The sequence below is a fragment of the Cryptomeria japonica genome, chromosome 7 (genome assembly GCF_030272615.1).
Source record: "Cryptomeria japonica chromosome 7, Sugi_1.0, whole genome shotgun sequence".
NCBI lineage: Eukaryota > Viridiplantae > Streptophyta > Pinopsida > Cupressales > Cupressaceae > Cryptomeria > Cryptomeria japonica.
The window spans coordinates 176,084,820-176,103,605 of record NC_081411.1 but is presented as its reverse complement, the minus strand read 5'-3'; the positions used below and the strand labels follow the sequence as shown (position 1 = coordinate 176,103,605).

At 35.0% G+C, this 18,786-nt stretch overlaps 1 protein-coding gene across 1 annotated transcript; it reads right to left on the bottom strand.

The window, feature by feature from the left end:
• Positions 1-6,441: 6,441 nt before the first annotated feature.
• On the bottom strand, positions 6,442-18,214 carry LOC131062399 (disease resistance protein RPV1). Its single transcript, XM_057996049.2, has 6 exons — positions 18,034-18,214; positions 10,208-11,260; positions 9,001-10,081; positions 8,504-8,833; positions 7,129-8,409; positions 6,442-7,045 (listed from the first exon to the last, which is right to left on the bottom strand). Exons 2-6 carry the CDS (start codon positions 11,074-11,076, stop codon positions 6,608-6,610), a joined length of 3,999 nt encoding a protein of 1,332 aa, XP_057852032.2. The 5' UTR covers positions 11,077-11,260; positions 18,034-18,214; the 3' UTR covers positions 6,442-6,607.
• Positions 18,215-18,786: the final 572 nt, after the last annotated feature.

The window sequence follows — 18,786 nt, the reverse complement described above, 5'->3', positions numbered from 1 at the left end:
ATATAGTTATGTATATGTCAATATGTAAGTGTATGTATATATGTGTGTGTACATATACATACATATGTATGTCTATATTTAAATGTAGGAATTAAATGTGATCATGTTGAATGCATAGTGTGACTAGATGGAGGTCTACCACATGGCCACATTGACCACTTCAGATGTTGCACCATGCACCTAGTGGGAAATGCCTATCCCACCTTTAGCATGTACCAATATAGAAGTTACCCTTACACATCATCACTTATATATCGATGCATCTGAAGGGTTGGATAGCCACTTCCCACAGGTAGTGGGGGTGGGCATGACCACGTTTTAGTCACCACACCAATTCAGAAAAAAATGGACACCTTGAACCAATGACTATCATACAAATGTCAGATGCCGTGGAAATTGACAAAAAATAATAGACTTCATATAAGCCCAAAACAAGCAACCATGTTTATATTATATACAACAAAACATACACTTCATATAAGGTTGAGTACCCTAGTAAAAAGCCAACACAACTAAATTAAAGTGCCACTTTAAAGTCCTAATAAAAATATTTATGCCATGAAGCCTATCTACCCATCAAATCCGTATACCATTGTTTCTTAGTTCAACGTGACCACCCTAACATGTATTGGCATGTGTTTGTAGGAGTTTAATTAAATAAAAAACTTCTTAAATTGTAGACACCATGTACATCATTTAGACAAATGCAAAACATAACATATTAATATTCAAAAATTAAACAAAAGAACATGGATCTATGTAAAGTTTTGGTTTTAAAAATTATTTGCTACATTGTATATGTGTATATGTGCGATGAATTGAACATATAATTCAATTCAAGAACATGAAAAAGAAAAACCATTCAAAAAGTTGATTCTATTGTCATGGATCAATCCCAATATTAGACAAACTAGGTAGGATGGGTATTAGCAAGTGATGTTGGTTGATGTACTAATGGGAGCAATGTTCTTAGCCCCTGGTGGTGCTTCTAAATTGCTAGAAAGTTGACTTAAACATGGGTGGGAAAATTGAGTGCATGTAACATTTGAGGGGACCTCTAGACTACTAGTAACTTGACTTAGAAGTTGACTATAGGTAACAGGAGATGTTGAGGCATTTGAGTAGGTCATTACAGTTGGAAAGTTGGGGAGGTATATGTGCATCAGATCCCTTAGTATTGTATGACTTTCAGGCATGTGATTCCTAAGACGGGTTAACTACCTTATTCGTGCCAATTCCCTCTATGCGTTCTTAATAGATTTTTGATGTCTCTTATGCTCCTTCACTTCCTAAATTGTTCCTCTTTTCCTGCCTCTTTATCATTCTTCTATTATTCTTTGATATTTTATTTCTCTTTACACATAATTTCCTTATCTATTTTGGCCCGCTCCTTCAATTCCCTTGCCACCAACTGTGTCATTTTGTTTTCCTCAATTTGTTGTTTCTTTTGGACTTTGATCTTTGAGAAATTTCCTTTTTCTTCTTCTCTTGCATTTGATTTAGCTTCCTCATCTACAGAGAATAAGTATAATGACAAGTCTTACCAATGAAAGCAACATTTAAAAAAATATGAGGACCATTTTCACACTATAAATGTTAACTATTTTGATATTCAATGCCACTCAATTTAGTGTTTGTTGACAATGGCTTTAATAGAAGAGAATTAAGTGACTCTTGAACATGAAGTATTATTTGATGAAGATGAAAGTGATGTATGTGCTTCTAAATATGTTAGATTTCTTGACTTTTTGGTTTATTTTGTTTTGTAGTTGTGGTTCAAGTGTTGAAGCCAATGTTTTGATATGTACATTGAAAACATGGTTGCATGTTGCTAAACTTTTTGGGCTATTTTGTTTCAAGTTGTGGTTCAACTATTGAAGCATATGAATGGAAACATAGAAGTTTGAATGTAACTCTAGAAATCTATTGATATGTCTGATGTATAGAAGCATAAGTAGTGGAGTTTTTGTATTTTCCCAAGTGGAGTTTTTGTATATTAAATTTGTTATAGAATATTGGAGATACCAAATTTTAGGTGGTCCATAAGTGCAACCCTAGAGGTGAGGTAGAGAGTTGAGAGGATGAATAGTTTAGAAGAAAAAACTTAGATAAAAAAATATGGTTGAAAATATACAAGAAGTACACAAGCAAGAAACAATTATAGTAGAGTAACCTATATTACAACAATTTTGTTGATAAAAAAAGAACATTAATAGAGAAGTTCCATGAAGGAATGTTAAATATAGATAATCTTAGGAAAGAAAGATTCTATAACTTGAAACTAGTAACGTTCCTTTTGTAAAACAAATCTCAATTCCTTTAGAGTAGTGCAATATATCTAGTGAATCCATGTGAGGTATAGATACTTGAGGGCATGGTATTTCTCATATTTTTAATCTTCTTGATGTATTCATTTACTATATGGGATATTGTAGTCACATAAATCTGTCCACTTAATTAAATGAATATTTAGTATTTATTTGATTATTTAACCATCAATCAACAATTAATTAAATTAATATTAAATTAATTCATCTTAACCCTCTTCTTCTATTAATTAAATAAATTATTCAATTTACTTGATTTAATTCACTTAACCAAATTCAGACCATTAATTAAATAAATAAATCATATTTGTTTAATTAAATCTTCTCACACATTTAAATAAATTAATATTTATTTAAATCCCTCAACATCTCATCTCTCACATTTAAATAAATTAGCATTTATTTAAATCACCTTTATCCTCCACCCACTTGCATTTACAAATGCAAGTTGCAACAATTATTTTAAATAAATTATTTATTTAAAATCCTATTTATCCTCACCCACTTGAAACTTTTAATGGTTTCCCTTAAAGTCTTCAAACTTAATGGCTTCCTTCTAGAGTCTTCTCAAGCCTTAATGGTTTCCCTTAAGTTTAAGACTTTAATGGTTTCTCTTAAAGTCTTCAAACTTAATGGCTTCCTTCTAGAGTCTTCTTAAGCCTTTAAAGGTTTCCTTAAAGTCTTCAAGCATTTAATGCTTTATCTTCTTTTTTCTCATTTAAATAAATTAATAATTATTTAAATATATATCCAAATGCAAATTACACTATTTAATTGAAATAAATGATTTTATTTTAATTGAAAATCCCAAAATTCCCCCCACTTGCATTCTCCTACAAAATCCACTTGCATGCCTAAATCCCTTCTAGATTCTTCTAACTCCTTCTAATTAGCTTAATTCACCCCCTAAATATTGTCACATTCCTAAGCAACTTGGAGTTACTTCTCAAAGCCCTCAAAGTCTTTGAAAGACATTTAAGGCTTCAAGTCTTCAAATGGTTAACCTCTAAAGTCTTCCAAACCATTAAAGGCTCTTACATAACCATTTATGGTTAACTCACCTTTTACCTTTGGTTAGAGACTTTCCTCTAACTTAACCATCCTTTTGACTCATGGGTCTCTTCAAAGCATTTATTTCTTTGACTAAGTAAAAAAGGAATATCCATTAACCTAACCCTAACCCAACCTCCTAGGGTAACCATCATGTCCCCTCAAGTATTTAATGCTCCTTATCTCTCCTCTCAAGCCTCCTCATGGTGACACTTGTCAACATGGGATTGGGTTGAAAGTCTCACATGGATTGAATATCTTTCAATCCTAACCCTTGTTAAGATTGCTCAATATTAACCCTTCATTTCCCTATTTCTTCTATAAATAGAACCCTTCTCCTCAAGCAAAGAAGGAAGCATTAGAGTATTGTTGTTATACTAGTATTAGCATAGAGCTTTTTCATAGCATCACTATCTACACTTGCATAGCATTTGCTTATCATACACAACCATCTTGAATCTCCATATGGCATCCATGGCTAGTGCTAAAAGCTGAGAGCTACACTCATGTGGAACTTGGAGAGAAGAGGAACAAGGGAGGAGCAACTATGAGCATCTTGATTAGCATTTGGAGGAGTATAGTTTATCTATTCTATGTTTGTATGCTTTCTATTTCATGCTTAATATCTCTCTTGATATATCTGTTTAGGATAATCTTTTGTTGCTAACACTAACGTTTGTTTGTTGTGCTCTTGTGTGTGTTGTCATCGAATAGATTTTCTAATCCTTTTTCGAGAGCATCAGATACTATAAGGATCTATTAAGGAACATAATCGCGATTGCAAAAAGACATATCCTAGAATAGTTCCAAAGAAGAAATTGGGAAAGTGTTATAGCAAAGAGTGATCAGGAAGACTAGATGTAAGGTGTATAGTAAATATTTGTTAAAATATAATAATAGAATAAAATTTGATGCTTAATGGTAAGCCCGTACAGATAAAATTATTTTAGTTATGCACTAATACATTGCAAGTCATCATATAAGTAAGAGTGTGCGTCTAGTGTTTAGTTTAGAAGCTTCTAAGATATTGGAGAATCAAGAACTCAAAGGTTATTTCAATAGTGTTCTAGCCCATTCTAATTTTTTTTAGGAGGGATAATATTTTATTCCATAGAAATAATCTATGGATGTGTAGATTTTGGACATGTAATGATAACATATTCAACTGAGGCTTACATATGACATATTAGAGAATATATGATAGCTAACATATTGCATTTTATGATAACATCTTCAAGAGGTTATATTTGACAAATCATAAAAGAAATATGATAAGCTATGAGAGGCTATGATATCATATAAGAAGCATTTATGCCATACAATAGGTATCTTATCCTATCCTATGTGATCCTTCAAGTGATGGACACCACATGAAGAGAGAGACCTTTCATAATAACACTTTACCAATCTTGGCTAGGATCTAATTTGGGCTTCATTTTAAAGAAGAAAATATAAAAGGTGCAAGAGGATTGAATCAAGATTTACTCTTCATGTGTTATTGTTAGCTGACAGATAGAAAATATCTCATGAAGTCCCTTATACACATTGGAGGGCCAAGAGGAAGATTTTGTAAATTTGTTTTGATTTCAAATTCTATTTTAGTTTTCATCATTTTCTATGAGATAGTTTGGAGATTACAATACATTATATTTCTATGGATTTGTGCTATCAAAATCTACCTAGAATTTTTTATTGTAATATTACAATTATTTAATTAATGAAAAAATTGTTTTTACACACCTAACATGAACAAACAACCTCTATCTATTATTAGATTTGAGAGTTATTTGTTTATGTATTATTTTTGTAACTAGAAATTAATATTTTCAAATATTACAAATGGCTTAAGACCTATGTTGATTAAAAATGCATGCAAAATATTACTTCAAAAAACCTTGTTCTAAGATATAGATTTGCAATTTCACTTCTCCAAATTTTATCTGAGTATACAAATTCTTGTTTTAGTTTATTAGGAACTATGAGATTTGTTTAAAAGTTTTAGAAATGTGTTGTTAAATGTTGGTGCAAGGTGAAAGCCAACAAGCTCTACAACTTTTGTAAATCTCACAAGTGAATGAGTTTTTTAATGCTACACAAAGATGTGTGTGTGTGTGTGCGCGCGCGTGCACGGCGTGGGGGGCTTTTAATACCTTAGCATACTATCAATCCGTAGAGATCCATTAATTTAAATAAATCACAATATGTAAAGATCTTAGCATTCTGTCAATCCATAGAGATCCGCACCTCAAATTGTCTCTTCACATTAAATGCTTGTCTTAGAACTTTGATCTGAACTCTAATAAAAATGATCATATTTTATACAATTTCCAAGCATAAATAATAAAATTAAAAATTTCTTCCTTCACAAGTGAGCTCTCAAATCTAACAAAAAAGTTCAAACAAAAATCTCACCCTTACCAAATGGATTGTAGTTTCAGATCTGCAATATAAATATTTCCTTCAAACTTTTAAAATCATTGTTTTATTCATAAACGATTATGAAATTATTAAATTTTTCATGGATAAGTTAGAATTCAAATTTAAGACCTTTTATTTACTGTTGGAGTGCACTAATATTGAATTATTGACCTTTTAAGACTAGGTATCTTTGATCAGGATGGCTTGTTTCCAACATCCCTTAAGTCATTCTATAGAATGTTTGGGGCTCCTAACCTAGTCTAGTTTGAATTTGATCTCTTGTTGAATTTTATATGAATTAGTTAAGATTTCAATCCAAAATTTTCCATTTTCTGTTGGAGTACTTTACCAAACTACTTGCCCCTTTAAAATCAATCCATCTTTAATTTTGGTTTGACATATTTCCAACAATCTTCTTTAAGTCACTCCAGAGAAATGTTTGGATCTCTTAGTCAAGCCCCACTTTGAAACTAGATGAGTTATTTTATAAATCAGATAAGAATCCAATCTGAATCGATTCATTTACTGATTGAATGCTCTATTAGTGAACTACAGCTCTTTTTAGGATGAATCCATTCTTGATTCAAATATAACTTATTTCCAACATAGATATCTTCAATTATACCAAAAATACAAAACGTGAGAGTTCATAATACAAAACATACAGAACTCTTTAACGCTTGTTGTGGCGGACTTTACCATATAGAGATGGTTACACTTACGAGAGTGGAAGACATACAACAGTTTAAATAAACTACAAAAGAAGAATAGGAATGATGAATAAAATATATTCAATTTTCTTTTCTGATATATCAATATGCTAAAAGTGCCCATAAACTCCGAAAAGTCTCCACAAGTCTCTGCTCTTCTCCAATCACAAGCAATCCTTTTTTCACGTCCCCTTCGCCTGAATATCTCTCTATCGTGTACTCCCCTGCTGCCTGAGACCTGGAACACTGTGTGAAGAGACCTGTCCAGAACCATGTACCCTCCTCCACTTCGGTTGAAAATACTTCATCATTCATGGCAGATATTCGCAATTGCATACGTGGAGTCATACAACTTATAATAAAACATACAATAACGGCGTCAACATTGGGCAATTGCTTCTGCTCCAGTTTTGGTTTGGAGGAAATTTCCTGGTTAGCGAAGGAATCAACAAGAGAGAGAGTTGAAAAGTCGAAGGAGCTTACAAGTGAGGCAGCATCACCGACTGCCCGCGTACATACTAATATTTCTCCAGGCCATTTCTGCAAATCCTTTGCATAACAACATTAGCCACACTACAATAAGATGAAGATAATTCAAATTCTAAATTCCTAATAACCATTACCTGAATACTTTGAATGCAGCCTTCAACACCCGACCTCCTGTTTGCTCTGAATTTGACACTTCTCAATCTTTCCAGCCTCTCTAAATTCTCTATACCCTGCATCTCCCACCTGGTATCTGCTCTCAACTCCTCTAATGCTTTGCAATATTCTAGACCTTTTATTTTCTTTACTCCGTAGCAACCTACGAGAACAAATTCTTGGAGAGAAGCTGATTGTGCAAAATTGGGAAGCGCATCCAACTCAGGGCATCTTTCTATTTTCAACTTTCGAATGTTTACCAGACCAACTATACCCCTAATGTTCCTCAATTTTTTACACCCCATCAATTCTAAGTCCTTCACTGTAGTTGGTAGAACTTCTATCTCCCTGAGATTGTCAATATTTCTGATTCGAAGAGTCTCAAGAACGGGACAACAATCTGGAGATATAGAAATGTTGGAAACTTCTATTGCCGGTAGCGACATCCACGTAAGGTTGCACAACGAAAAAGCAAACAACCCCCTCCTGAGATTCAATATACTCGTTGGGCATTTTTCTATAGCCAGTGTCTGAAGATTATTCAGTTGCCTAATTGATTTTGGTAATGATTTCACTCCTGAAGAGGCAATGGAGAAATGCTTTAATAGATTAAGACGACCTACAGAGTCCGGTAAACTCTCCAGCTTGGGGCAGGTTTCTATCCGAAGATCAGTCAAAGATGACAAATCTCCAAGAGAGTTCGGTAATCTTGTCAACAGCTCACTCCCTATGTTCATTATTCGCAACTTGCTCAGTTGACCAATGTTCATTGGCACCTCCCTTAACCTCCTGCAACCACGTAAGTCGAGCTCTTTCAATGATTCCTGATTTGTGATATCGGAAGGCAACATTTCCAATTGCTTGCACCCAGAAAGGTTCACATACTCGAGCTTTGTGATTTCTTCCAGAATGTCTGACCCTAAGGCGAGATTTTCACACTCCTTTAGGTTCAAATGTTGCAGGAATATCAACTCCTTAAAAGAGTCTGGCAACGACCTCAATTTCTGACAACCCTCTAAACTTAGATGCTGCAGGCTTTTCAAATTGCCGAAACTGCTGGGTAGTGATGATAGCTCAACACACCAAATTAATTCCAGTTGCTCCAACGATCGTAGAAGGCAAAATTCTGTTGGCAGATCCCTCAGAAAACTTGCATTACTAACCACTAATTTTTTCAAATGACTCAGACAACCTATTGAATTTGGAAATCTCTGAAAATTATGACAACCAGAAATAATTAACCCTCTTAACTGCACAGGAGCCTGCAGAAAATTGTCCATGAGATGGTCAGAAACATACAATTTTAAAAATATTGAAATAGTTAAACTGTTTAAAAGGGAAAAAGGAGATGCTCACATCCTTCCATAGTTCTTCTAATTGACTATCATCTCTTTCATGCAGTTCTAAAACCCTCAAATTTTCCATTGAACTGAACGAGAGAAGATTTCTCTGCCCAAAGTCAATGCACCGAAGCCATAGCAACTCTCTTGATATATCACCAATTATTTCATTATATAAACTTCCTTTCACCTGAAAAATTTTTAATCCAAGAAAAGATGGGGTGAGCACACGAAGTCCTCTGTTTGTGTTAACCATGATCATCCCGCCTGACGAGCATTGTGGAGACTCCTCAAACCCAATTCTGGATCTAGTTGTTGTAGACGCCATTCCCCGAATGCGAATTCTCTTTTCAATTAAAAATAAATAATCAAAACCTAATAGAAACACCTATAATTCCTCGAAACAAACAAACAAACAAACACACCAAACAAAATTTTTGCCATGCCATTGATTAATGAGAATCAAATAAACTAATAATCTCACCTGTGCTTCAAATAAACTAATAATCTCACCTGTGCTTCATTATAGACTTCAATAACTTGATATGGAAACCAAATGCGGTATGGTGACTGTTGATTTGCAATTTCTCTTCCTAAATCTCTTAAATGATTATGCATTCTTATGCGCTCACCATCATCAAGTTCAACAAGACATTTATTGAAAAGTTTTTCCCAACTGTGTAGACCATTCCATCTTGATCCATCCCAAACATTAAGGATCATACTTTTCTCCTCTCCAATAAAGAAACATGCAATATCCAAGAATATTTCCTTCTCTTCATCATCTAAAGAATCAAAGCTTACTTTTAAGCTTTCTTTGATATCTCCAGGAAGTATTGTGGAGATCTCCAGTTGTTGCTTCCAATAATCTTTGCTGGAGTTGCCATATAATTGTGCCCCAAAAACTGTCAGAGACAATGGTAGTCCACCGCAAACATTTAAGAAATCTTTAACTAAAGACTGAAACCCTTGAAGTGGTGAGGGCTGCAAGTAAGCATGCCAACAAAAAAGTTGTTCAGCATGATGTGGATCCAGTATCTTCATCTTATAAACCGTGGAAATGCCCCAAGATCTAAGTACTTCCAGTTCCCTTGTAGTGACAATAATCAAACTACCTCTTCCAAGACTGTCCCTGTCAGGCAATAGTGCATCCAATTGTTCCACATCATCCACATCATCCAATACAAGCAATACTCGAACAGATTTCAATCGGCTAGCAATCTTACCCTTCCCCGCTTCTATAGTGTCCACTCGTACATCTTTGAGACCAAGGGCCTCCAGTAGTTCTTTCTGCTTAGTATGCAATACACTTCTCTTAGCAGCATCTCTAACATCAAATACAAAACTAGATTTTTCCATAGTTTTGTATTTGTTGTTATAAAATTGTTTAGCAAGAGTGGTCTTGCCAGAGCCACCCATACCCCATAATCCCACAATATGCACAGGGTGATGGTGTTCTGCAGATTGAATCGTCACTTCGAAGTCATTTACAGCTTCATCTAAACCGATTGGATGTTGGGCAACCGCAAATGGCAAATTTTTCATTACTTTAGAAACAGAATTAACAATCTTCTTGAGCAGATCCACCTCATCACTAGACATATACAACAGCAGTGAAACCAAACACCGACTTTAATATATACAGAAAACTAAAGATTAAATTACTGAAAGACATTGGAAGGAAATTGATCACAAAAGGGTAAGGATATTTGTTACTCACTCGTCGGTATTAACAATGTGACCGATATTAAAGGAAACACTGTAGAGAGCAGTCTTCCACTCCTGAATCTTTTCTGTGTATCTAGGCTCCTTTTTGTGCAGGGAAAATGCATTGGCAAAGACTCCTTTTGCATATCGGACTTCGTCAGGTTGAATATGGTAGAAAACAGGTACAATTTGGGTGACAGTTTTCAGCATAAGAGAAAGCTCTGCCAAACACCGAGGGGATTGGGCATAATTCTTGGAAAATATAGCTAGATGAAGCGAAGCACTGCGGATTGCTTCTTCTATTTCTTTAGGCAAGGAATCCCCGAATTCAAACTCTTCTGAATCGAAAAAAACCCTTAATCCCATTCTATTTAGGGTATTAGAGAGAGTGGTTGCAAGCGTTTCTTTGACATCGGGGCTATGATGATTAATATATACGTAGGGTAGATTTTTCATGGCAGAGGTAGAAGGATATAGTGCCATGCCTTGTAAAGCATTTGTAAACTCATTCTGTGATTGACTAATAGTGGTGGATGTAGGTAGCACATAACTGGACTGGTCTAAACGCGTAGGAAAGAAACGAGAAAACCAACCAAAGCAGGATGAAAATAGGCTTACCACTGAATAAGTAGCAGGAGCAGATAGAGCTGCTTGAGAAGTATCTGTATTCTCGTTCTCTGGCTGACGCCCATTGTTAAAACCTGAAGTAGATGCCATGGAATTGGATGGAGCTTCGACAGAAAGGGAGAACGAAAGATAAACCAATGCAAGCAGGGTTCTTGTTGAGGAACCAGATTGCGTAAGTCTTTGTAACGCTTTTTTTGAGTCAGGGAATGACCCCGGGTTTGCATAGGAAACAGAGAGTAAGAAAAACAGAAACATTTAAGAGGTGGAACCACTTTTGCAAGAAAGCACGTGGTTTTCTTTAGGAATCCAAAGAGCACACTAAGCTCTGACCTGGTCAAAAGTTTTCTAGTTTTTCTTTTCATCCGCTTGGCTCCTGAAGTTGTTACGTCAAGCTCTTCATTTGTTTCTCATATTTCCCACTTTCATTTGCTCATTTACACTACATGCATAAGAAATAGGTGTCAAGTAAAAATTGCTTAGTAATATTGAACTAGCACTCTTATTGGACAATGTTTATGTCGATAGTAAGGGTTGCAAGAAATGAATATTGGTATTGTTAACAATAATTGTTTACAATATAAATGATTCGATCTTGATATGTGAAAGAAATTGAATATGAATGTAGGCAACTTAAACTAAATCAATATATTGTACAAAATGTTTTTGTTATTTGAAATGCTTTTACAATAAATATTTAAATAGGTGTCAAGTAAAAATTGCTAAGTAATATTGAACTAGCACTCTTATTGGACAATGTTTATGTCGATAGTAAGGGTTGCAAGAAATGAATATTGGTATTGCTAACAATAATTGTTTACAATATAAATGATTCGATCTTGATATGTGAAAGAAATTGAATATGAATGTAGGCAACTTAAACTAAATCAATATATTGTACAAAATGTTTTTGTTATTTGAAATGCTTTTACAATATATATTTACAACAAACACAAGAGAGCTATTGTATCAAACCCATTTTTAACTATTTGTTGAGTTACTTTGTATACAATTTTCATGTATCAAAAAAAATGTACAAATTTTTGTATTATGAATTTCAAGAATATGTAGACTTATTCATCCTTTCTATGTCCTTAAAAATCTTTTCAACGGTGTAGGATGCCTTAAGGGCATGCTTGAAAATACCTATGAACAAAAAGAACTGGAACATTTGAATCACAACTCTAGATTGGACCTGTATAAAGCAATGTTGAGATGAAAGGAAAGATGGTGCAACCAGAATGGTAAACAATGAAAGACCATAAGAAATCCTCTCATGCTAAAAATTTTAGCCAGTGCAACAAGATTAGCTCATTCCATAGAATTGTACCAGCATAAATTTCTGGATAGAAACAAGATATACTTAAAGAAAAGAAAAGAAAGTGGAGCAAGACTAGCTCATTCCATAGAATTGTACCAGTATAAATTCCTGGATAGAAACAAGATATACTAAGAAAAAAACAGAGAAGAAAGTGGAGCTAGACTAATTGATGTTTTAGATAAAGTGAATGAGAAATAAAAACTAAAAGAGAATTAGCATCATATAAGCAGCTCAAGCCTCCATTATAGAGCCATCTTTTTGCAATTGAATTTGTAAATTTTAAACCAACTCATGTAGCCAATTCTATATTTTGCCAATATGTCCAAAATTCCAAATATACTGGCCATTACCGTGTTATTGCAAGTAGTGGGCACGTCAAAACAACACATGGATGTCTTTTTTAGATGTCTCAGTTGCTTTGAAGTAGAGGGAAGAAGATAGGAACGAAAACATGTGGTTGGAGTGTAGCATACACATTTGCATGTGTAATATTTGTAAGCCAGTGGTGCAGGAGCAGGAGCATCTCACAGGCTAAGCAATCTTGCATCACTCAGAAACATTTTCTTGCTGCTTGGTTCAGAGAATACATTTTAAATTTTGAAGTGTGCAGTTTGAAGTTCTAAGTGCAATTTCTCCTGGAGGTCTTTTAGGTGTCCAAGTGATGCTCCGTAGTGATAAGGCATCATTGCTGTACAAAACTCCCTTGGTCTGAGACTGATTTTGCCTACATGAGACTCTAGAAAGCCTTGCATTACCAATCTATGCCAAATATGTTGTGTAGGAGTCACGCATAGCCACACAAAGCTGAGGAGTTAAACTTTTCAAGGTTGGATTCCGCAGAGTCTCTGGATAATTTGTACTGTTGTTTGATCCTACAGCCAGTTACTCCTAAAGGCCAAGGAAAGTATTTGAAGTTTGGTGCCTACTTTTTTATCAAGCATTCACCCTTAGCTGGTTAACAACCATCCTTGATCCACAAATGAGAGAGACATAGTCATGTGACTGAGATCTACTAGCAGTGCAGGATCAAACCTTCATGCGGTTAATACGAATAGGAAACCCAAGCCACAATGCACATATGTTTGTCGCTTGCCCCTATTTTCTTGGTTAACATGGATTTGAAAGGGAGTTCAACCAACTGGACACACCATTAGTGAGTCATTGGATCTGACACCGCATAAGCCTAGCTGGACCAATCAATGACCAGACATGGGAGAAAACATAACAAGGTCACCAGTATTAAACGCTTAAGAATGCAGATCCTAGGGTGGAATCTGGAAGAAGCAATTCATAACCAAGATTTTGAGAAAAAAAAAATTGGTTTTCACCAGATTTCCCGACCAATCACAACTCAGAATGGACAGTTGATCCAATTAATGTGGGACATAAAGCTAATAAGATCCTTTGAATTGTGATAATGATTTTAAATTTTTTCGCATATATATAGCTACAACATTGTATGTAGGGGCATTAAGGGATATAGAGGGAATATAGTGGATTGAAAGAAACACCACAAATCTTAGTTGATTGATTTTGAGTTAGGGTAGTTGATCTTTACTAAAACTGCAGGAAAAAGTAATGCGGCTTAGTAGCCCGTATGTAATCACTCTCATTGGTTAATAAAAAAATCTATTTCCAGAAGTTTATTTTTACTTGCGTGGCACTCTCACATTATGTTTTCTGATGTCTCTGCGGTATTGTGTATATAGGACAGTAATGCATGTGACTCCAATAAATTTTTCATGATCCTGCTTTACTGTTGTTATTTCGTATTTAATTTCTTTTATATATAATATATTAAATAAGTTGCATATAGTTCATTTATGTGTGTAATTGCCCTTTTAGTTTTCAATGCTAAAGGCTAAGACTCCTGAGATGAAGAGATCAGTTGTGATTGATAATCTGACTGAATTGAAAAGTCATTAATAACATAGGTCCTAAACAATAGAGCAAGGCTATAAAAGGAATTATTAAAAAATCATCGCAGAAGAATATAGCCACAATGGAAGCCCGCATGTTGTGTATGAGGCACACACTATCATAATGACCTGGGCTCGAAATCCAATCGATTAATGCTATGAATGTTAGAATAAGTCATACCGGAACTGTACACCTGCTGTTAATGTTATGACTTATTCTAACAATGAATTCCGTTCAGAACCCAGATTTTTATAGACAGTTTGTAGACTAAGTCATCCATTATGACCAATTTCCTCAAATAATCTTCTATTTGTAAATTCTGGAGGTGAGGGATTGCATACCATTTCTTCGAGCTTTGACGGACATAAGTGAACACCCTTTATACTAAATTGCTGAATCGTAAGATTTATCGAGCAATTCCAGGCATGAAACGTATCGAATCGGATTTTGAAATGAGTCTCTTGTGGGTGCATCCATGCACCGCGATTCATGTTTTTGGATGTCGAAATGTTTAGTGAATCTAGTTTGAAATTTTTGATATTCTTAAGATCTACAGTGCTGATTAGTGAATTTAAAACTTATCTATCATGAGATTCTAGCTTGATCTTTTTGATATTGAAAAACTGAATTTAAATTAGTATAATATGTTTCAAAATTTCAAATTTATAATGATTTTGTTTAGCATATGTATTAGTATATGACATTCTAAACTTAATACCTATGTCTCTCTCACACACAATTTTTGTATGAACGTACCGGAAAAATGTACCCAACTCCAAAAAAATTTCTGTCGTATCAGCGTTTTGTACCCATGCATCCATTCCCGTTCCCGTTCCCGTTCCCAATTCGGCAACTTAGCTTTTATGTGGTCTTCGGTAAGCTTGGGCAACAATTATGAGATTCCTTAACATGGTAATGGTCAAATGTACTAAAAGACATTAGAATACAGCCTTGTTATATGTCTCCTAGAGTTATGGGCAACTTAAGTCGAGTGTCCCCATTTTACAAGAGTCCTAATTTGGTCCCACAAGGCAGGTAAATTTGAAAAATATCACGTTCTCTTGAATCATCTCCAAAAGATAAACCAACAGTCTTCTTTTGATTTGATTATTACTAGCACTTGTATCAAAAGTAGGTGTAACGGTTATGTTGATAGTAAAGTATACATCAAAACAATTAGTTTATAAAATATATTGTATAAAGATAGTTGTTTTATTTCTCCTCCACATTAGCAAGTAAATGTCTAGAATCTAGAAAATATCCATCTGCCTTAGTTTCCCAAAGCAATTTCTCCAACTTTGCATAAATATCATGTTTCTATGGATATGATTTGTCTCCTACAAAAAAGGCATGTACTGGATTTCAATCCAGCTACATCCAGGGGATCTTTTTAATTCCTCTATCTTTCATCAATCTTCTTACCATTCAAACCTCACCCAATATACCCACTTCTGCATGGATGTTTAAAAAAAGAACATAAGTTGCAACATTTTCCTAGTCAAGAAGGTGTGATTATTTTTAGTTTCTAGTTTTAGCCTCATTATTCTATTAGTTAAATCAAAACAATAGCTGTTACATCATACCTTAACATCACATAAATCTATGTTTCCTGATACTTTTCCCTCCCAAATATCTGTTTTCTTATATCTAGATTGGACATGGTCCTTTTAGATATATGTTTTAAGTGTATTCGCATTTCCTGGACATTCAGACAAGTAATCTGAAAAAAAATGAAAAGGAAGAAAGAACTCTGACCTATATAGACCCGAAAAAATATCTTCCTTTTTCACACAAACCAGTCAACTTTGAGTTTGTTTCAGGTTATTGGCCTGCTTTTGGCTCGAGGATGTTTCTGCAGCAAACTGTACTTTTCTATAAATAATTTGTGGCTATGGAAATACATTCTCTTCAAGGTTATTGGCCTGCTTTTGGCTCGAGGATGTTTCTGCAGCAAACTGTACTTTTCTATAAATAATTTGTGGCTATGGAAATACATTCTCTTCAATGATTAATATGTGTGGGCTGCTATTCCTTCTATCTTGTGTTGGAATTATTATTGCAATTGTCTCATTTCAATCATATCTCAAAATTGATAGAATGGTATTTTGAATTCTCCCATTTTTACAATCATATCTCAAAATCGATGAGCGGTATTTTAAATTTCCTTTTCTTATGACATTATATAGTATATACTATATACACACTCTATATGTCAGAATATGTTCTAGAGTGTTTCATTAATTCAAAGATTTTGAGAGCATCCTTGAAATATCCATTTGAGCATATCGTGCAATCATCGCCTTCCATGAGATGGAATCTCTTTGAAGCATTCTGTCAAGCAATTTGCATGCCTTTTCTATGCTTCCACATTTTGCATACATGTCTACCAGAGAATTTCCAGCTCTTGATAAATTCCCCATCCCCCAACCAGTAGGCTTTGATGGATTCTGGTAAAGTTTTTTGAAATTTGGCTTTACACCTGCCAACTGCATTTGCTTGAAAGTTTCTAAAGCCTTTTCAACAAATCCATTCTGTACGTATCCTGCAATCACTGGAGACCATGAAACCACATTTCTTTCTGGCATTCTGTCAAACAATTCAAATGCCTTGTCTATGCTTCCACATTTTGCATAAATGTCAACCAGCGCAGTGGCAACATCTGACAAAATTCCTTTATCCTTTAAGCTTTGATGGATGTCCAAACCTTGTTCCAAAGCTCCCATTTTGGCACAGGCAGGGAGGATGCTGGCAAAGGTTGTAGAATTTGTCTTTACACCTTCCAATTGCATTTTCTTGAAAGTTTCTAATGCCTTTTCAACATCCAGTTTGACCATATCCTGCAATCTTGGTATTCCATGAGATCACACTTCTTTGAAACATTTTGTCAAACTCTTCAAATGCTTTGTTAATGCTTCCATTTATTGGATACCAAGCCAGTTGCAACTACATCTTATGGGCATCCATACCCTATTCTAAAGCTCCCATTTTGGCACAGGCAGATAGGATGCTCCCAAAGGTTGTGGAATTTGGCTTTACACCTGCCAGTGGCATTTGCCTGAAAGTTTCTAGAGCTTTTTCATCAAACCCATTTTGTGCCTATCTGGCAATCATGACATTCCATAAAATCACATTTCGCATTTTGTCAAACAGTTCACGTGTCTTATCAATGCTTCCCCATTTTGCGTACATGTATATCAGGGCAACTGCAACTACAACATCTGATAAAATTCTTTTATCCTCTATGCTTTGATGGATATCCATGCCTTGTTCGAAACCTCCTATTTTGGCACAGGCAGGAAGGACGCTCGCCGACGTAGTGGAAGTTGGCTTTATACCTCCCAATTGCATTTACTTGAAAATCTCTAAAACTTTTTCAGAAAATCCATTATGTGCATATCCTGCAATCATTACAGTCCATGAAAACACAACTCTTTGAGGCATCCTGTCAAACAGTTGACGGGTTTTGTCTATGCTTCCAAATTTTGCATTCATGTCTACCAGAGCAAATCCAAATACAATATCTACAAAGAATTTCCCTTCTATTATTCACCAATTGGCATCTTCTTCCACAGAACACAAGGTAAGAATAAGCCTTCAACAAAAACCAAATTCAACAGATTCTTCAACAAAAAACAATTTATCGCATATAAAATATGCTTTCCCGCCAACACAAAACTTCTTTCCCGGCAATGAAAAAAAAACCAATGTGAAGATTCCGGTGGGTATTTTCCCACTGGGAGTAACTTATAGGCTAATTACAGGAAGAATAGTATTTAATTTGGTATCGCAGTATATGGAATTTAAACATCCAGAAAATAAATAAATAGAATAACATATATCGATTCAAAGTAAATTACCCAAGAGGAGGAGTAATTAATTTGTTCTCGCAGAACATGGAAAAAACTAAAATCGTCACATAGCCATGAAATAGACTAATCAATTAATTAAAAACCCTTTCGATCAAAGAAATTTACCGTGGAAGGAGTAGTGGTCTCAAAAAGCATGGCCTGTGGCATGAATCTTAAATTTGGTCGATGGATTCCCTACTACTGAAAGAGGACAATGACATGCTTGAATGTGTCTTTGCAGTTGACAATACCTATTCTCGATTATAGTGCTCAAGGAAATTTGAAATATCAAGAAAAACCTGCACATTTACCAAAAAGCGTAGGTTAATGAAGCCAAATCTACAATACCAACATAGAATTGAAAAGGAGGCAAATCCAACACATTATGTGACCTACTTAACTTTGTTTTAATGTGTATTGGAAAAGCCATACAACCTATAACTATTCATAAACATATATGGCACTGGCTATCCAGGGGAAAATTTGCACTGCCTGGATAGCCGTGCTTCCTCGGTCCGTGCCCCTCCGCGTTCGTGTCTGTCCGCTTGCGTGAAAGGTGCCCGTGAAAGGACGTCGCCTCAAACCGCTCGCCACACCTCTGCCGGTCCGGATTTTCCTTTTTCCTGCGGATTCCGGATTTACCCCCTCCGCCTGCATGCCGTTTCGTTTTGTGGTTTCGTTCCGTTTTGTGCATTCATACATATATACATACATATATGTATGTATATGTATATATATGTATGTGTGTGTACATATGTGTAGATTTTGTCAAGCTTCTTAATAGTAAATCACGATTTTGTGAAATTTTGACCATGTCTTAATACTTGAGTTAAGAGCTCAAAGCCATCATTTTATCTTTTGGATAGTGATAAGCATCAT

Coding starts and splice junctions, on each gene's coding strand:
- LOC131062399 (XM_057996049.2), bottom strand. CDS start 11,076: ATGTTTCTGTTTTTCTTACTCTCTGTTTCCTATGCAAACCCGGGGTCA. Junction 10,082..10,207: donor CACATTGTTAATACCGACGA/GTGAGTAACAAA, acceptor GTATATGTCTAG/TGATGAGGTGGATCTGCTCA. Junction 8,834..9,000: donor AAGTCTATAATGAAGCACAG/GTGAGATTATTA, acceptor TTAATTGAAAAG/AGAATTCGCATTCGGGGAAT.